The sequence below is a fragment of the Lynx canadensis genome, chromosome E1, assembly GCF_007474595.2.
Source record: "Lynx canadensis isolate LIC74 chromosome E1, mLynCan4.pri.v2, whole genome shotgun sequence".
Lineage (NCBI taxonomy): Eukaryota > Metazoa > Chordata > Mammalia > Carnivora > Felidae > Lynx > Lynx canadensis.
The window spans coordinates 26,304,285-26,324,600 of record NC_044316.2 but is presented as its reverse complement, the minus strand read 5'-3'; the positions used below and the strand labels follow the sequence as shown (position 1 = coordinate 26,324,600).

Genomic DNA, 20,316 nt, shown 5'->3' with positions numbered 1-20,316 from the left:
TGTAAGTATTCTTAGTAATTCCCCAGTAAACTCGTAAATTTTGTCTCATTTATTGAGAAATATTTGTCTTCTAAAGTTTCCTGAAAATCCTGTAAAAAAAAAAACCAAACAAACCCAAAAATGGGCCGCCTGGGTAGCTCTGTCGGTTGAGCATCTGACTTCGGCTCAGGTCATGATCTCATGGTTCGTGGGTTCAAGCCCCACGTTGGGCTCTGTGCTGACAGCTCAGAGCCTGGAGTCTGCTTTGGATTCTGTCTCCCTCTCTCTCTACACCCCCCACCCCTTCTCTCAAAAATATTTATTTTTATTTTAAATTAAATAATTTAAAAAATTTAAAAAACGCAAAAAACCTTGTAATGGTAAAAAAAATATATATAGTCATTCTAACCAGTTGAATATGAATTTTCTTAAGTTTTTTTTTTTTTTTTTTTAGCATTTTGTCCTTTTTTTATTGTTTAGAGAGAGAAATGCTTTGAAAATTATCTGCCTGTTTTAAAATGGGCCAATCTCTCTCAGAAATTAAACATTAATGGTTGGCTAAGACAAAAATGCTGTTTAGAAATTATATTTATATGCCCTATTACTCAGCCTTAACAATTATAGAAGAACTGTGTCAGGAAAGAGGACAAAGAAAGAAAAGTACAAATATGGCTGTCTATGTATTCCCACATATAGTAACAAAATATTGCATATATACTTGTTTACTTTAGATACCTTCTTTGAGAAAAATGTATTGAGGCCTAGGAGTAATATTTAAAAATCTTAATGTTTCAACTGGTATCAAGAATCACATATTTTTAACAAAGGGTATTAGAATCACACTCTTGACCTTGTGTTTTCCTTGAAGCAGTGTTATATATAGGCCACACCATCACTTTGTTGATGAATAGTATTATTTTCTAGCCTACAGTTTCTGGGTTGTCTGTATCTTTATAAATTATGCTTGCAAACCATCAAGTTTTTTCCTGAGCTTATCTCTGTCTTTTAGTACCTTATGAAGTATAGCTAGTAACAATCAAATTACATTTTGACTTGATCTGTTCTCCCAACTCTGTAAATTCATTAGGTATATTTTCTGTCTTCTAGATTATTTCAGGCAACAGTTCTATGATGTATTTCTCCATTACATAACATGGGTCATCATTTTCCCAGCCCCCTATAATAATTTCCTCATCAGTTTTCAGTGCCGTGTTCCTTGCTAATCTCATCCTAAAGTTAGTGCCACATATTTAGATTTCTGTCATGGTAGCACCTCACTTTTGGTTCCAGTTTCTGTATTGGCCATTGCTGTGTCACAAACCACTCCCAAAACATGGAGGTGTAACAGCAGTTCTGTGTTTTCAGTAACGTGTCTGCTTGTCAACTAGGGGTTAGCCAATCTAGTCCACACTGTGAACTGCAGGTTGGGTAGAGGTATATTTTATATAATTCTCATGGGAATGAAAGAAGCACTGGAGGGCAATCCAGACTGCATATGCATGTTTTAAGCTTCTGCTTGCCAAAGCAAGTACAAAGCAAGCCTGAGTCAGGTTGGGGAGGTATATTTCACCTCTAATGGGAGGAACTACAATGTCACACCAAAAAGCCTGGATAAAAGAGGGTGAGTGGAGTCCCTGGCTGGCTTAGTTGGTGAGGCACACGACTCTTGATCTCGTGGTTGTGAGTTGACCCCCACATTGGGTTTAAAGATTACTTAAAAATAAAATCTTTTAAAACAAAAAAAGGGTGAGCAAAACCTATTACAAAGCTATAGTAATCAAAACAGTGTGGTATTGGGACGCCTGGGTGGCTCAGTCGGTTAAGCATCTGACTTCATCTCAGGTCATGATCTCAGTTTGTGGATTCGAGATCTGTGTCGAGCTCTGTGCTGACAGCTTGGAGCCTGGAGCCTGCTTTGGATTCTGTGTTTCCCTCTCTCTCTGCTCCTCCCTGGCTCATGCTCACGCTCAAAAATAAATAAACATTAACAAATTTTAAAACAAAACCCAGTGTGGTCCTAGCATACAGACATGTAAATCAATGGAATAGAAAGTCCAGAAATAAGCTTGTATGTATGTATTCAAATGATCTTTGCAAGGATGGCAGTACCACCCTGGGGAAAAGAGCATTTCTTCAATAAATAATGGTCAGAAAACTTAGTATCCACAGGTAAAAGAATTAAGTTGGCGTTTATCTTACATTACATACAAAAATGAACTCAAAATGGATTAAAAATCTAAATAAGACCTAAAACAATAAAACTTGTAGAAGAAAATAGGGAGAAAGCTTTATGACTTCAGATTTGCTAATGATTTCCTGGTTATGACATCAAAAGCATAGGCAACAAAAGCAAACATAGACAGTTGAACTATATCAAACTTAAATACCTTTGTGCATCAGTGGACATAATCAGTGAAAAGGCAATTTATGGATTGGGAGAAAATGTTTGCAAATCATATATCCGTTAAGGCATTAATATCCAGCATGTATGAAGAACTACAACTCAACAACAAAAAGTCAAGTAACCCAATTTAAAAATGGGCAAAAGGCTTGAAAAGACATTTTGAAGATATACAGAGGGTCAATAAGCATATTAAAAAAAAAAAAAAAAAACATGGGTCAACATTACAAATCCGAGAAATGCAAGTCAAAACCACAATGAGATACCACCTCACATCTGCTAGGATGGCTACTATTAAAAAAAAAATCACAAAGGTTAGTGAGGGTAGAGAAATAGGAACCCTTGGTGCACTCTTGGTGGGATTGTAAAATGCTACAACTGCTCTGGAAAACCTTATGGAGGTTCCTCAAAAAATTAAGAATAGAACTACATGATCCAGTAACACTACTTCTAAGAGAATTGAAAGCAGGATCTTGTCTTTTTTTCTTTTTCAAGTTTTTATTTAAATTCTAGTTAGTTAACATGTAGTGTAATATTTGTTTCAAGAGTATAATTCAGTGATTTCTCACATTTAACGCCCATTGCTCATCATGACAAGTGCTCTCTTTAATACCCATCACCCATTTAGCCCATTCCCCCACCCACTTCCCCTCTAGCAATCCTCAGTTTATTCTCTGTAGCTGAGTCTGTTTATGTTTTGCCTTTTTTTTCCCCCCTATGTTCACCTGTTTTGTTTCTTAAATTCTACATGAGGGAAATCATATGGTATTTTTCTTTGACTTAGTTCACTTAGCATAACACACTCTAGCTTCATCCACATCATTGCAAACGGCAAGGTTTCATTCTTGTTTTTTATGGCTGAGTAATATTCCATTGTATGTATGTATAAACCATATCTTTATCCATTCATCAGTAGATGGCTATTTGGGCTCTTTCCATAGTTGGCTATTGTTGATAATGCTGCTGTAAACATTGAGGTGTGTCTTCTGAATTAGTATTTTTGTGTCCGTTGGGTAGATACCTAGTAGTGCCATTGCTAGATTGTAGGATAGTTCTATTTTTAACTTTTTGAGGAACCTCCACACTGTTTTCCAGAGTGGCTGCCCCAGTATGCATTCCCACCAGTAGTGTAAGAGGGTTTGCCTTTCTCTGTATCCTTGCCAACATCTGTTGTTTCCTGTGTTGTTAATTTTAGCTACTCTTACAGGTGTGAGATGATCCTCATTGTAGTTTTGATTTGTATTTCCCTGATGATGAGTGATGTTGAGCATCTCTCTTCATGTGTCTGTTAGCCATCTGTGTGTCTTTTATGGAAAAATGTCTGTTCATGTGTCCTGCCCCCCCCCCCTTTTTTTTGAGAGCACAAGTGAGTGAGGGGCAGAGAGATGAGAGTCCTGGGTGGAGGGGGGTGGAGAGAAAGAATGAAAGAGAAAGAGCAAAGCAGGGCTCACCTGAAGAGGGACTCGAGCTCTTCTGATGTGGGACTCAAACTCATGAACTGTGAGATCATGACCTGAGTCGAAGCCAGATGTTTAACTGAGCCACCCAGGTGCCCTGTTCTGCCCATTTCTTAACTGGATTACTTGTTTTTTTTAGGTGTTGAGTTTGATAAGTTCTTTATAGATTTTGGATACTAACCCTTTATCCAATATATTGTTTGCAAATATCTCCTCCCATTCTGAACAGTTACCTTTTAGTTTTGTTGATTGTTTTCTTCGCCATGCAGAAGATTTTTTGTCTTGATGAAGTCCCAGTAGTTCATTTTTGCTTTTGTGTTGCTTGCCTCTGGAGATGTGTCTAGTAAGAGATTGCTATGGCCAGTGTCAGAGAGGTTGCTGCCTATGTTCTTCTCTAGGATTTTGATGGTTTCCTGTCTCACATTTAGGTCTTTCATCCCTTTTGAATTTATTTTTGTGTATGGTGTAGGAAAATGTTCCACTTTCATTCTTCTGTATGTTGTTGTCCACCAATCCCAACACCTTTTGTTGGAGAGACTGTCTTTTTTCCATTGCATATTCTTTCCGGCTTTGCCGAAGATTAGTTGACCATATAGTTTGGGTCCATTTTTTGTTTTCTATTTTGTTCCATTAATCTATGTGTCTGTTTTTGTGCCAGTACCATACTATCTTGATGACTACAGGAAAGCAGGATCTTGAAGAGATTTGCACACCCATGTTCATAGCAGCACTTTTCCCAATAGCCAAGAGGTAGAAACAACCCAAATGTCCATTGATGGATGAATGGTTAAGCAAAATGTGTTATGTACACAGTGGATTTTTATTTACCATGTAAAAGGAAAGGAATCCTGTCACATGCTACACCATGTATCAACCTTGATATTAATGCTAAGTGAAAAAAGCCAGTCACAAAGACAAAAACTGTATGACTCTACTTACATGAAGTAGATCTAAAGTAGTCAAATTCTGGGTGCCTGAGTGGCTTGCTTGGTTAAGTGTCCAACTCTTGATCTCAGCTCAGGTCTTGATCTCAGGGTTATGACTTCAAGCCCCACGTTGGGCTTCACTCTGCATGTGGAGCCTTCTTAAAAAAAGAAAAGTACTCAAATTTGTAGAAACAGAAAGTGGAATGGTGATTGCCAGGGACTGAGATGATGTAAAAAGAGGGAATTGTTGTTTAATGGGTGTAATTTCAGATTTACATAATGAAAAGTTGTGCAGATCTAGTTCAGAATGATAGGAATATATTTAACATTACTGAACAGCACACTTAAAAATGGTTAAGATGATACATTTTATGTTGTGTTTTTTACTGTGATTAAAGAAATGAAAGAGGAGTGAAGAATTGGGGCCAATAACTCAATTTTCTACAAATATTAAAGTTACAGTTTTTCTATCAAGGAATTTACAACATGGCAGGAATTCAGTTAGTTAAATAAGTAATAGTAGTGTTATAATAAATACTATGATAAGCATAGACTATTATAGGAACACAGAGATAATGTTTAAAGGAGTGTTGGAGAATGATGAAGAAGTCGGGAGGAATTCGGGGTAAACAAAGGAGGGGTTCTTAGTGGATTAAATACCTCTGCCTGGAGAGTTAGGCAAGGATCAGATTCTGAAGGGTCTAAAGTGCTGTGCTAAGGTGTTTTTTTGTTGTTGTTTTCAGTCCTTAAGGCATTGGGGAACTATTGATTTTGAGCCTGTCAGTTACGTGATCAGAATTAATTTTTAGGAAGATTGCTGGCAGCAGTGAAAAGATAAATTAGAGATTTTAATAGTTACTCAGACCTTAAAAAGACAATTGACAAATCATAGATACTTAAAGAAATAGAATCAGTAGGAATTGCTGATGGTTTAGTTAATTATAGGGAGTTTAGGAAAAAAGAAAAGTTTAGTGTGATTTACATGTCTGGCTTGGACAGCTATATAGGTACAGACTTGATAAGAAAAGGAATGTTTGATTAGAAATGAGTGGTTCAGGAGATGCCTGGCTGTCTCAGTCGGTTAAGCCTCTGACTCTTGATTTCGGTTCAAGTCAGGATCTTGTGGTTCGTGAGTTGGAGCCCTGTGTCCGTCTGTGCTGACAGTGTGGAGCCTGCTTGGGATTCTATCTCTCCATCTCTCCTTGCCCCTCCCTCACGTGCTCTTTCTCTCCCTCAAAATAAATATTTTTAAAAAAAGAAATAAGTAGCTCAGATACAGAATTTCTCCTATAGTATTTAGTGCATACCTACTATGTGTTAAGGACCTATTCTGAAATCTGAGGATACAACATTGAACAAAGGAGACAAATTCTTCCTCCTTTAGAGCTTATGTTCTGGGACGACTATAAGAAATAAACTGTGTAACACGTTAGATTGTGATTTCTTAGCCAAACAAAATCAATCCCAGAAGAGAAATTGTGGGTCAGTTTAAAGTAGGGTGGTCAGTGAAGATTGCACCTATGAGGTATCTGAACAAAAAACTTAATGAAGGTGAATGTAGATGTGTAGAGTGTTTCAGATTGAGTAACAGTAGGTATAAAGGCCTGGTATGTTTAAGGAACTGCAGAGAGACCAGTTGAGGGAGAAGGGAAAGTATTATAAAGGAAGACTAGTAAAGAGATGAGGTTGGGGAAGAAATAGATACCATGAAACATAAGAATAACTTTTATGTTGTTACCCAGGGTACCAAGTTGATTCTTTTCTGCTTAGGAATTAAAGTTTATTTTCATTATCTAGGTCTTAAGACATTCTCATAGCATCTTGTACCTTTTTTTATAGCACTTAGCATAACTTAAATGTGTGCTTAGCATAGTGCCATGTGCTTAGCCATAAAATATTTGTTGAATAAAGGAATAATACTTGCTTTCACTTGGTAGCTTAGATCTGAATATTAAACTAAGTTTAATGCAGAGTTCTTTTGAATGTGGGTGGGTGCTTTAAGCATTTGGAGTTAGGTTTATGTTTGGTAGGTTTTTTTGTATGTTTTACAGTATAGGTACCTTACCAGTGCTGGAAAGTACTGCTGGAAAGCAATAATAAAATTGAGTTTACTTTAAATGGGCATTAGCAACGGTCTGCCTTTGGAAGGACAGTTCTCAAAGTTAGTTAAGACTCTTATCTTGGTGATTATTTTAGATTTTACTCTTACTCCAAAGCAAATGTCTGTAGGCTTTGTAATTACTCAAGCAGTAGCTGTTCCAATAGGATTAGTCTTTCAGTCAGATGAGAAACAAGCTTAATATATTTATTAAAATAGTTCAGATACTTTTATTTCCTGTTAAAAAACTGTTTGGCTTTATCAATAATGTGTCAGTAAGGCAGGGGAGGGAGGTTAAATGCAGTGTGGTATCTTGGATTGGATCCTGAAAAGGAAAAATGCCATAAGTGGAAAATCCAAAATGACTGGAATTAATGTACTGGCGTTAATTACCTGCTTGACAAATGTAGCATGATTATGTGAAATGTTTAACTTTAGGGCAAACTGGGTAAAGGGTATATGAGAACTCTTTGTGATACTTTTGCAGCTTTTCAGTAAACTTAAAGTTATTCCAAAAATAAATTTGTTTTTAAAAAAAAAGCAACAGAAGCTACTGGGGTGGGGAAAGATACAGTAATCATTGTAGAATTCATAATTTTTAAGAAGGTAAAATTAATATAATTTAAACAGTACAATTCCCTGGAAGTAACCAGGTTTAGTTTTCTATTTTTCGTGTTTTAACTTTTTTGCTTACTACTTCTGGTGGTTACTGCCATAATTCCAGCGATGCTTATACCTCTAGGCCTTGATTAACTAACTTTAGACAGTATCTGATTCTTTACCATGAAAGATGATTTGCTTTATTAGTTGTATTTTTGTCAGTTTTTCTGTTGGTTATCTTTTTAACTTGAGTGATATGCTTAAATTTCAGTTTCTTGCTATTTTTATCAGCTTCAGACAATCTTTTGCCTCCGTGGTGGGTGGGTGGGTGGGTGGGTGTGTGTGTGTGTAATGAAGAAATTATCAGCTCTGCGTTACTCTTCACCTCCTTCTGACTTTTTGTTTTCCCACTTTCTTAGCTCTATTATTACTTTTAATATAACTTAATTTATTGTGTCCTTGACTTGTCCAGAAATAATTCAAGAGGGTTTATAGAAATATACAACAGGTTTTTAGTTTATTAATGGTTATATTTTAAAGAACTAGTTCTTTAAGACAAATTCTTAAGATAAATGTGTGGAGAAGAAATAAGAAAAGTGGATTTGTCTTAATGTACAGTCTCCTCTTCTGGGCCATTTGACCTTTCTAAGTTTTATCATAAGGATACATGTGCTTTCCTCTTGGGAACTTTCATTTTACCAGCCATATCTAAATATCATAAGATGTTCTGCATATAACTTTGATTCTAGGATGCCTTCAATTGTGAGACCCATCATGGCTTTAAAGTACCTTATCATTGGGGGTCAGGGGAGGGCAGTACATTAAATGCTTGACTAATGGTATGCAGCCCAATTTCAGAAATAAAAAAATGAGAAAATATAGTTGTATTTAATTTCTCATACAGAAGAGAAAATAAACAAAAATAAAAATTAGGTCTTCCTTAATTCTATTGCACGCCTAGATTTTTTTTCACCGAGGGAACCTTTCTTAAAAAATTGAGATTATACCATTTTGGTAGCCTGTCCTTTCCATTAAACTCACTCCCCTTTTACTCCACCTATACTTATTTTGGTGGCTATATTATAATGGTATGTGTGGGTGTACCTAACTTGTTTACTGATTCCTTTATTTAGTTCTTTCTACTGTAAACAGTGCTATGAAGAACATTTCTTAAAACTAAATCTTGGCTCATATCTGTGATTTTTTTTGTTTTGTTTTTTTTCTCCCCTTCAGATGATGAAGTAGAATTTCTGGGTTAAAGAGAATGTGCGTTTTTGTAGTATAACTTATTAATAAAGAAAAGCAAGTTAACTTATTTTTTGGCTATTAATCATCACTAAAATATAACTTTTTCTTCTTTATTAGTGAACACTTGTCCTGCTCTTTCACCTTTTTCTTGCATGGAGACAGCAATGTTTGTACCAGTGTGGAAATTAACCAACATCAACCTGTATACCTTCTTAGTGAAGAGCATATCACCCTTGCTCAACAGTCTAATAGTCCATTTCAAGGTAGATTATTTTATTGGCTTAGATATTTCATTTGCCTCAGGAAAATTCTTATTATAGTTGGTAATCTTAAATTTTGGAATTAATGAGAATTCCCCTGATCTTTAGCCTAGCGATGATTCTAATGTAGTTTATTTTCTTCTTCCGTATTAGAGTTTTAAGTCAGTGAAAACAAGTCAATGAAGCAAGTTTTTTAATTACAAATATTATTTGAAAAAATTTTTGTACATGAAAGTATATTTTAAAGTGTTCTTTTAAATAGCATTTAGCAGATATACGTGTTCATGTTTTCAAGGTCATCTTTTGTGTGCAGTCACATAAGCCATTTTTAATGTTGGTACACAGGGACTTTAATAATATTTATACACGATTGCTGATTTATTTTTAAGGACTGGCAGTGTGTTCTTGTTTTAATTCTAAGCCTAGTATTTCCTTTTTTAAAATTTACGTGGCAGTACATAATAAGTATACACACACACTGTTTTGTTTTCTCAAATTGCTTTCTTAGTAGAAATCAAGAGAAGTTGAAGGATGTACATATATCCCCAACTCATGTTGAAATTCTGTCTATGTGAGATTTTTGAGTGAACGAAATTTTAAGATTTAAAATTAAAAAAAAAATTTTTATTTTAACGTTTATTCATTTTTGAGAGACAGAGAAAGACAGAGCACGAGCAGGGAAGGGGCAGAGAGAGAGGGAGACACAGAATCTGAAGCAGGCTCCAGGCTCCGAGCCGTCAGCACAGAGCCTGATGCGGGGCTTGAACTCACGAACCGTGAGATCGTGACCTGAGCTGAAGTCAGACACTCAAATGACTGAGCCACCCAGGCACCCCTAAATTTTAAGATTTTATAATAAATTCAATATTGTGGTTTATCTTCACAATAATGAAATACAGTGAATTTTCTCTGGAATGATCATTTTGGGTTTCCTTTTCTTTTTTAGAATTGCACAGTTACTTGTCAGACTATTCTGTGTGATCTTATTTGGTGTAACAGTCTTTAGTTACTTACTTCATGTCTCTTGGGTTTCTAGTAATCTTAAGCCCATTTGGACTAAATGGCACACTCACAGGACAAGCATTCAAGATGTCTGATTCAGCTACAAAAAAATTGATTGGTGAATGGAAACAGTTCTATCCTATCTCATCTTGCTTAAAGGAGATGTCTGAAGAAAAACAGGAAGATATGGATTGGGAAGATGATTCTTTAGCTGCAGTAGAAGTTCTTGTTGGTATGGATTCTGAGTATTAATTCTAAGGGAAAAATATGTGACTATATGTATTAGTTACATTTTGTTGAATAATAATTCATATACCTCAGTGGCTTTCAACATTAAACATTTATTTCTCCTTTATTTTCTCCTCACATTACATAAAGACTGCAGCTTGGTTGTGGTTTGGCTCCTTGTATCTTCTCATTCTGCAACCTAGGTTCAATGAGTACCCAGTATCTGGGACATGCTGTTCTTACAAGAACAGAGGAATAATAAGGACTGAGTGTATCATGTAAGTGTATTTAAAGCTTCTGCTAGGATATGATGTATGTTACATTTGCTCACGCTCCATTAGGCAGAACTAGTCACTTTGCCATGCCAAAGTCATTGGGGCAAGGAAACATATTTCACCTAGAGGTAAGCTTGCAAAGCTTATCATTGCAAAGAAAATAATTGTGAATAAATAACATTTGGAAGCTGGAAAGTTGACAACCTGTGTTATGTAGTATTTTCACATTTCTTAAACCTGTTGCCTCTGATAACTTTTAAAAGGTAGAAAATGTACCTAAAGAACTTGTGGGTTTGATCTGCTCTGCCCAGGTCAACTCTTTTCATATTGACTCTACCCTGTGTCTTCTCATTTAGGGACCCAGATTAACAAGATAAACTGTATTTGGGACATGCTAATCTTGAGGCAAAGGGCAGAAAAAAAGAGAGGCTGCTTCTGTTTTAAGCTTCTGTTGGAGTCTGGTCTATATTGCATGCAGGTCACACAGCCAAGCCTAACAATGGGATGAAGATGGGAGGTTGTGGAGAATGTATAATTGAGCAGATAATTAGTGTTAGAGTTTGCAACAGTGTTTAATGGAGTCTTATGGGAATGTTATGTATATGAAAATTGCCTTGAGTTTTTTAAATAAAAAGAATACCAGTATTGAATTTCAATAAATGCATTTCTGCCAGAGTAGTTGTGACAAAACCAGAAACAAAGCATAAACATATTAGGTTTTCATAAAAAGAGATATATAAAGAAGAAAGCAGAAGATGGCCCATAATTCCTTTTTTTTTTTTTATTTTTTTATTTTTTTATTTTTTTTATATATATGAAATTTATTGACAAATTGGTTTCCATACAACACCCAGTGCTCATCCCAAAAGGTGCCCTCCTCAATACCCATCACCCACCCTCCCCTCCCTCCCACCCCCCATCAACCCATAATTCCTTTTTTTAATGTTTATTTTTGAGAGAGTGAGAACAAGTGGGGGAGGTACAGAGAAAGGAGATAGAAAATCCAAAGCAGGCTCTGTGCTGTCAGTGCAGAGCCTGACATGGGGCTTGAACTCATGAACCATGCGATCACGACCTGAACCAAAGTTGGAAGCTTAACTGAACAAGCCTCCCATGTGCCCCTGGTCCATTATTGAGTGCCCAGATTACCTGTTGTTAAACTTAAAAATTCTTTAAAAGTAGTACGCAATATAATTTGTCAAATTTGCAAGTAAAGATTTAAAAGTAACACTCATGGTGAGAAAATCCAAAAATGAAAAGAGAAAGCTGCTTTCTTCTAAGTTTCTTCTAGGTTACTGAAGGTAACCATTGAAGGTATTAAGAGCTTCTCCTGGTTTATTCCAGAAAAACTTTATGCCAAAAGGAGCATATGTTTATAAAAATATATTAAATATATTTTAATTTTATTTAAACATTATATAATCATATGTACTTTTCCATTACAGTACTTCTGAGTGAAACTAATCCCACTACAGTCACAGTGGTAATTGATTTTCTTGCCTATTATTTTTGCCTTTCAGCTGGTGTCCGAATGATCTACCCAGCATGCTTTGTTCTAGTCCCTCAGTCAGACATTCCCACTCCTAGCTCTGTGGGATCCTCTCATTGTTCAGCTACTTGCTTGGGTGTCCACCAAGTGCCTGCTTCCACAAGAGATCCTGCTATGTCTTCAGTTACTCTTACACCACCTACATCTCCTGAGGAAGTCCAAACAGGTATTGTACTGATCTGTTTGATTAGCACTAGTTACGTATCTGTTATTTTGAATACATCAACATTTAAAAAATTGTTTCGAAGTAATTTGAGACTTATTGAAGAGTTTGCATGTACAATACAAAGAACTCCCTCATTCAGATTCCCAAACTGTAAACATTTGTTCCATCACCCTTTTTGTATATATACATTCATTATCGTTGGTCTTTTTCTGAACCATTTGAGAATGAGCTACAGACACGATGCCCCATTACGCCTAAGTACTCTGTATTTCCCAAATGTAGGAACACTGTCCTATATAACTACCATTTAATCCTCAGTCAGAAAGTCAACACTGATATAACACTACCATCAAGTTTACATCCTCTGTTCGGATTTTTAGCTTTCTGTGTTTTAAGTAGAGGAGCATGCTTTTTTGCTTCAAAATATAAGTAGACCTACCAGATAACAGTGGAGTATGTTGTAACACAAATTAACAAGTAAAAAACAAAAAACAAAAAAAAACCCCACAAATAATGTTACTTTAAATCTACTTTTATTCTCCTATAGCCTATTCTTTTTGGTTTGTTTTCAGTTGATCCTCAGTCAGCCCAGAAGTGGGTCAAATTTTCTTCAGTATCTGATGGCTTCAACTCTGATAGTACTAGCCACCATGGTGGGAAAATACCCAGAAAATTAGCAAATCATGTGGTGGATAGAGTTTGGCAAGAGTGCAATATGAACAGAGCACAGAACAAGTATGTGTTTTCATTTTCAAGTTTAAAAATTGCATGTTGGTAGTTACTTTATAAATAGAAGATGTTTAAAGTATAAACAGTCGTTTGTATGGCTTTAATTTAAAAACTTTTTAAAAATTCAATTTTAATGCTTAATTCACGGTTATGGGAAACTTCATGAATTCTAAAGAATTTTATAATTTCAAATCTTAGGAGGAAATATTCAGCTTCATCAGGTGGTCTATCTGAAGAAGAGATACCTGATAAAATAGCATCCTGGGATTTTGTAGAAGCAACACAAAGAACAAATTGCAGCTGTTTGAGGTAGTACCCCCAACCCCCCAGTTGATTGATGCCTATATATTTGTGTGTTGTAGCTTCTTATGCTACTGAATACGTCTCAGTTTTAGCTAGCTTACCTAAACATAGTGTGTTAGGATTGTTTTCAAAAGAAAATTTGAGGGGAAAAAAATTTAATAATTTGGAACTGATTATGCAAGTACATACAAATGTATGCCATAGTCCTTACCAGAGCTGAACTGTGAAGGCTTGGTTTTACAGCTAAATAAAAGAGAATTTTATACTGGATTATGGTATATATAGTATCGATAAGGTAAAAGCACAGAAGTCTCTTGAAAAGAGTTCATAGATGGCACTGGGCTGGAGAAATTTCTCCCATGGGTTCTCATAAAAAAGATGATATATGATACACTAGATGAAAGTTTCTGCGATCCTTTTTATAGTAAATATGGTTTTGGGTTTTGTGCAGAAATTTCTTATAACATCCTTTTGGGCAAATTATATGTGAAAGAAATGCTGAAATAAGATCAGAAAAAACGATTCTGCAAGGGATTGAAGCTGTACTATAAAAGTACAAGCTTTCTAATAGACTGTATTGGTTAAAGATTGGTAGAAGAATGGATGAACTTGGAATTCTTTTGGCAGTTGTATTTATATATTGGAAACTTTGATGAGATTTGGTTATCAGAGGTTTTCAGATTATATTGCCTAAAGTTTATTAATTTATTCTAATATGAAAGATGCGTTTGCAGTCTTGTAAAAAATAATAATAATAATAATGACATTGGCATCCCTTACCAGAACTTGTGAGCTAATAGTTAGCCACTCTTTTGTCACAGATGTGAGCCAAAGGAATGGAATACTTGTATGTTAGGGCCAAGGTTTTTCTTATATTAGCTCTGTTTGATTACTGTGACAGACTCTGAAGTGCTTTGGTATGTTTTTGTGTAGATTAAATGTATTTACATAGATTCTTTGGATTAGAGACTGTGTAATGTCTGACAACTTTGTTAAAAACTTGTTTCTGTTGCTGATAGGTTGGAATAAAAATATGGACAGATTAGCTCTTGTTTAACAGTTTAAAATGGTTAAATACCACAGCCACTTGGGTGGTTTTAAGACCCAAACCTAGGGGCGCCTGGGTGGCGCAGTCGGTTAAGCGTCCGACTTCAGCCAGGTCACGATCTCGCGGTCCGTGAGTTCGAGCCCCGCGTCGGGCTCTGGGCTGATGGCTCAGAGCCTGGAGCCTGGTTTCCGATTCTGTGTCTCCCTCTCTCTCTGCCCCTCCCCCATTCATGCTCTGTCTCTCTCTGTCCCAAAAATAAATAAACGTTGAAAGACCCAAACCTAGTCTTAAAATGTAGAGCTCCATCACATATTTGTCTGATACCAGAGATCAGCAAACTGTGATCCATTGGTCACATTAGGTTCACTGCCTGTTCATATGGCCTGTGAGCTGAGTGACTTTTACATTTTAAATAGATGGAAAAGAAATCAAAGAATATTTTGTGCATGTGAAACTTCTATGAAATTCAGATTTTAATGTCCGTAAAGATTTTTTTTTATTTTTTATTTTATTTATTTTTTTTTTTAATTTTTTTTTTTCAACGTTTATTTATTTTTGGGACAGAGAGAGACAGAGCATGAACGGGGGAGGGGCAGAGAGAGAGGGAGACACAGAATCGGAAGCAGGCTCCAGGCTCTGAGCCATCAGCCCAGAGCCCGACGCGGGGCTCGAACTCACGGACCGCGAGATCGTGACCTGGCTGAAGTCGGACGCTTAACCGACTGCGCCACCCAGGCGCCCCATGTCCGTAAAGATTTATTGGAACAGAGCCACACCTGTTCATTTACATGTCAGCTATGGCTGCTTTCACAGAATTGAGTAGTTGCAACATAGACTATATGGCCTCTGGAGCCTAAAATATTTGCCATCTGGTCCTTTATAGGAAAAGTTTGCCAATTTCTGGTCTAAGACCAGTAAAGTGTAAAGTGCTTGAATGAAGTTAGGCTTTTCTTTCCATATATTGGCATTTTTATCAAGCAGCAATTCTTTTTTAGTTGCTGACCTAGACTTTTGTTTTATTCTTTTTGAAAGATGTGGGTTTTAGGTATATTTGTCTAAAATGGTTTTAGAATGGGATGCCTGCCTGGGTGGCTCAGTCAGTTAACCGTCTAACTCTTGATTTTGGCTCAGGTCTTAATCTCAGGGTCGTGGGATTGAGCCCTCTGTCAGGCTCTGCACTGACAGTGTGGAGTGTGCTTGGGATTCATTCTCTCTCTCTCTCTCTCTCTCTCTCTCTCTCTCTCTCTCTCTCTCTCTCTGCCCCTCCTCCACTCACACATGCATACTCTCAAAATAAATACACATTTTTTAAAAAATGGTTTTAGAAGAAGACACTCAAAATGCGTATTGGTTGGTAGTATAAATTTAATTCTTGGTCTCTGAGCTGAACTTTTATGTCTTAAAAACTTTGTCTCATATTTCCAGAAATTCTTCCCAGGCATAGAGGGAATTGATATAATGAAATTTTATATAATCCATACATGTGACTTGTTTTGGTAAATTTGCCCCTCTAGGAAGTAACAGTGTTTCTAATCTTTTACCCCCACCCCTCACCCCCTATTGTATTCCGTACTTCTAATTCCCCTCCACGTCCCTCAAATCAGGTTCTCTTATTTAATTCTTCAATAAGACTTAAAGTAGATTTTGAGCTACCGTATGTATTATCTGCTGCCACAGAATATAGGAAGTAGGGCACACATTGATAACTGACTGTGCTAGTCAGCCAGTTTGCTGTCAGATCTATCCCTGCCTTTTCCCTACTCTGTTCTGTATTGCAGGGTGTTACATTTCCTAGGCTCCTTTGCTTTTTACATGGTGGGGTTTTTTTTGTTTTTTTTTTTGTTTTTTGCCCCCAGCTTTATTGAGCTATAAATGACAAATAACATTGTATAAGTTTAAAGTGATGATTTGACTAGGCCCAGTTGTTTTCTGGATTTGGCTAAGGTAGGCACTAACAAAAGATTGGTTCATGAAATGAGGAAAGAAGCCGGCATATTTCCCCACCCTTCTTTTGAGTCCATTCCAGCAGCAGTTCTGCGACCCGTTAATAGCCTCGTCTTCCGTGGTCCACTGAGCAGATCCCACTAATGTTGTAACAGCATCCCAGGCTTCTTTGATCTGGTGATGGATACTATCTTCATGTTACTGTCCTTCTAGTCCTAGAAGTCATAGAAACCCTCGAAACCCTCTAAATAGAGAAGAAGTTACCCATGACCACTCTTAATCTCTCTACTACCTCTTCCTAGAATTGACTACTTGCCAATAAGGTATTATCTTTCCGTGGTTTTTCTGTAGTTTTATGTGTGTATGTGTTCTTCTTCTCAACACACAAATGTAATACTGATGTATTTGACAGCTTATTTTTTTTCACTTAATGTACCTTCAGTCTTTCCATTTTAGTTACTTGTGGATCTGCCATATTATTTTTAAAAATTTCTTGGGGCCCCTGGGTGGCTCAGTCAGTTGAGCATCCGACTTCGGCTCAGGTCATGATCTCATAGCTTGTGAGTTGGAGCCCCGCGTCTGGCTCTGTGCTGACAGCTCAGAGCCTGGAGCCTGCTTTGGATTCTGTGTCGCCCTCTCCCTCTCTGCCCCTAACCCACTTGCATTCTGTCTCTGTCTCTCTCAAAAATAAACATTAAAAAAAAAAATTTCTTGGTATTTTACTGAATGGAAGGTACCCCATGGTGTGTTTAATCATTTGGATTTGATGGACAAATAAGTTGTTTCAAAAAGTTTGTGTTTACTTTTATAAAAATAATACTTCTTTGACTATTAATTATTAGATTTTTTTAAACACTTATTCTATGATAGGAGATGTCCTAGGCTCAGATACACTAGTCAGTAAGGCTCCTGCTATTACAAAGCCTATACATTAATGGGATAGATAATTACTTAAAAAAAAAAAAAAAGAATTTTTAATTTTTTAAAAAAATTTAGGAGTGATGCAGGGCTAGGAAGGAAAAAAATGAGGTGGGTGGTGTGATACAGAGCTGGGGGGTGGGGGGGAGCTGTTTAAACCCTTTTGTGAATTCAGGAAGATCCTACCATTTTACTCCCACTTTTTACATATAGGAGTGCTGTTTTTTCTTGTGCTTTTCACTGATCTGAGAAACTGTCCTCAAAATTATATTTTGCTCTTATAGTAAGCAAAAAGCACAAGATTGCTTCAGTTGGCATTTTTCAGTTATTAATGAGATTAAATATTACACATTTATTGAAATTAAGCTTTAGTCTGGTAGAATGTTCTTGAGAAAATAAGCATTTAGCAAGCTATATAAATAGAAAGTAATACAATAAATTCCAAATAAATTTCCTGAACTACTGGGAGTTAATCAATAGGAAAAGAATCTAAAGGGATCATTCTTTAGATCATCTTGAATTTTGCTTTAAAAACACAACTTTTTTTTTTTAGGACAGTTCCCCAAATTGGTTGAGTTCTATTATGAAATTCATTTGCTCTCTAAAACAGACTAGCTTTAAGGAAAGGGTCTATATAGAAGAAAGGGGCTGTGACTTAATGTTACCAAAATTTTAGAGAGTCACTACTATTCGTATATATCCCAAATTAATAGTTTCTTGTCCCAGATTAATAGTTTCTTACCCTTATAGAAGGGTAAATGAATTTATGGCTGTGTACTTTTCGTATCCCTTATATACTTGGAATATAGTTCACCTCAGATTATTGGAGATACTATCTCTCCTTAATGCCTTGTGTAACTTGACTGATTCTTAAACTTTGGTCTCATCACTCATCTGTGCTCTCAAAAATTATTGAGGACACAAAGTGCTTTTATTTATGTGGATTATATCTACTTATATCTATTTTAGCAATATCAAAAAAAAATTTTTAATGTTTTTATTTTTGAAAAAGTGCAAGTGGGGGAGGGACAGAGAGAGAGAGGGAGACATAGAATCTGAAGCAGGCTCCAGGCTCTGAGTTGTCAGCACAGAGCCTGATGCAAGGCTTGAATCCACGAACTCTGAGATCATGACCTGAGCTGAAGTCAGATGCTTAACCGACAGAGCCACTGAGGCGCTCCTGTTTTAGGGAAAAAGAAAAATTAAAAAAAATTTTTTTTAATGTTTTGTTTATTTTTGAGACACAGACACAGAGCATAAGCGGGGGAGGGGGGGCAGAGAGGGAGGGAGACACAGAATCCGAAGCAGGCTCTAGGCTCTGAGCTGTCAGCACAGAGCCCGATGTGGGGGCTTGAACTCACAAACTGTGATATCATGACCTGAACTGAAGTTGGACGCTTAACCAACTGAGCCACCCAGGTTCCCCACACCCCCCGCCATTTTAAAGCTCTATTAAATTTATTTATTTATTTTATTATTAAAAAAAATTTTTTTTTAACGTTTATTTATTATTGAGAGACAGAACATGAGCATGGGAGGGGCAGAGACAGGAGGAGACACAGAATCTGAAGGAGGCTTCAGGCTCTGAGCTGTCAGCACAGAGCCCAACGTGGGGCTCGAACTCACAAACCCAGCGAGATCATGACCTGAGCCAAAGTCAGACATGCAAATGACTGAGCCACCCAGGTGCTCCAAGCTCTATTAAATTTATTGAAAAAAAATAACAGTAAGACCAGTACATATTAACATAAATAAAATACTTTTATAGAAATCAACTGTATTTTCCAAAACAAAAATTAGAAGAGTGGCACTGTTGTACAGTTTTGCAAATCTCTTCAGTGTTGAACTTAATAGAAGATAATCTGGATTCTCCTTTGCTTCTGTAGTCAGTCTTTTGTGTATATTGTCTTAGTTGAAGTACGTGAAGAAAATCCAGCCTCATGTAGCTATGCAGTTGGAAAGGGGAAGGGTATTTTAGTAGCTTTTTCAGGTAATTGTGGATACTCTTCGATACTACACCAAAATTTGACAAATGGTAGTTTCTTAAAGGTTAGTTCTCACGTGTAATCTGAAGCCATATTAATTAAATCCTTGTACTGCATAATAACTAATGGATCTTTTACTTATGCATGATTTTGCAACATCATTTATCATTTGGAAAATAAATACCAATTCATGGCATTATGCAGATCCTGAGTGTTGGCACATTTGTTTTACAGTGTTAAAAAAAAGAAAAAAATCACATTCATTAGTATCACCAGAGATCTCACCAGAAATATCTTTTCAGTATGGAAAGCTGTGAAGCTTACTATAGCAGATACAGTTTTCCAAATTCAAAATCTTGTTTTAAAAGCTCACATTTTATTATTCTTCCTTAAAATGACAAACTCATTTTGTTCATTTTGAGACCTAAATAACCAAGTCTGCCAAATAACCAAATCTAGTTAACTAAGGTTTATCAGTCAATAGTTATTTAAAAAAAAAATTTTTTTTTTTTTTTTACATTTATTCATTTTTGAGAGACAGAGAGAGGGCACAAGTGGGGGAGGGCCAGAGAGAGAGGGAGACACAGAATCTGAAGCAGGCCCCAGGCTCCGAGCTATCAGCACAGAGCACAATGTGGGGCTCGAACTCACAAACTGTGAGATCATGACCCAAGCTGAAGTCAGATGCACAACCAACTGAGCCACCCAGGCACCGCATTTTTTAAGTTTATTTCTTTTGTGAGAGAGAGAGCCAGCGCATGAGCAGGGGAGGGGCAGAGAGAGAGAGGGAGACAGAGAATCCCAAGCTGGCTCCCCATTGTCAGCGCAGATCGCAGAGCAGGGCTCAAACTAACAGACTGGGAGATCACAACCTGAGTCAAAATCAAGATTCAGACACTTAATCGACTGAGCCACCCAGGCACCCCTAAATGAAAGTAGCGTTCCTTGAAAAAAATGGCTAGTTGAGCTTACAACTCACTTATATAAAGGCTTTTCCATAAATCAGCCATTATTTTATAATATGTAGCAGAGGGGCACCTGAGTGGCTTAGTTGATTGAGCATCCAACTTTGGCTAAGGTTGTGATCTCACGGTTTGTGAGTTTGAACCCCGCATAGGGCTCTCTTGCTGTCAGTACAGAGCTGCTTTGGATCCTCTGTCCCTCCCCAGCTCATGATCGATCTCTCTCTCTCTCTCTCTC

At 36.7% G+C, this 20,316-nt stretch overlaps 1 protein-coding gene across 1 annotated transcript in view; it reads left to right on the top strand.

The window, feature by feature from the left end:
* MED13 (mediator complex subunit 13) overlaps positions 1-20,316 on the top strand; it is a 110,663-nt gene that overhangs the window by 23,772 nt on the left and 66,575 nt on the right. Inside the window, exons 4-8 of the mRNA XM_030297000.1 lie at positions 8,827-8,972; positions 10,006-10,203; positions 11,995-12,189; positions 12,762-12,924; positions 13,117-13,227. Of these exons, the coding sequence (XP_030152860.1) occupies positions 8,827-8,972; positions 10,006-10,203; positions 11,995-12,189; positions 12,762-12,924; positions 13,117-13,227 (813 nt within the window). The remainder of the gene's footprint in view (positions 1-8,826; positions 8,973-10,005; positions 10,204-11,994; positions 12,190-12,761; positions 12,925-13,116; positions 13,228-20,316) is intronic.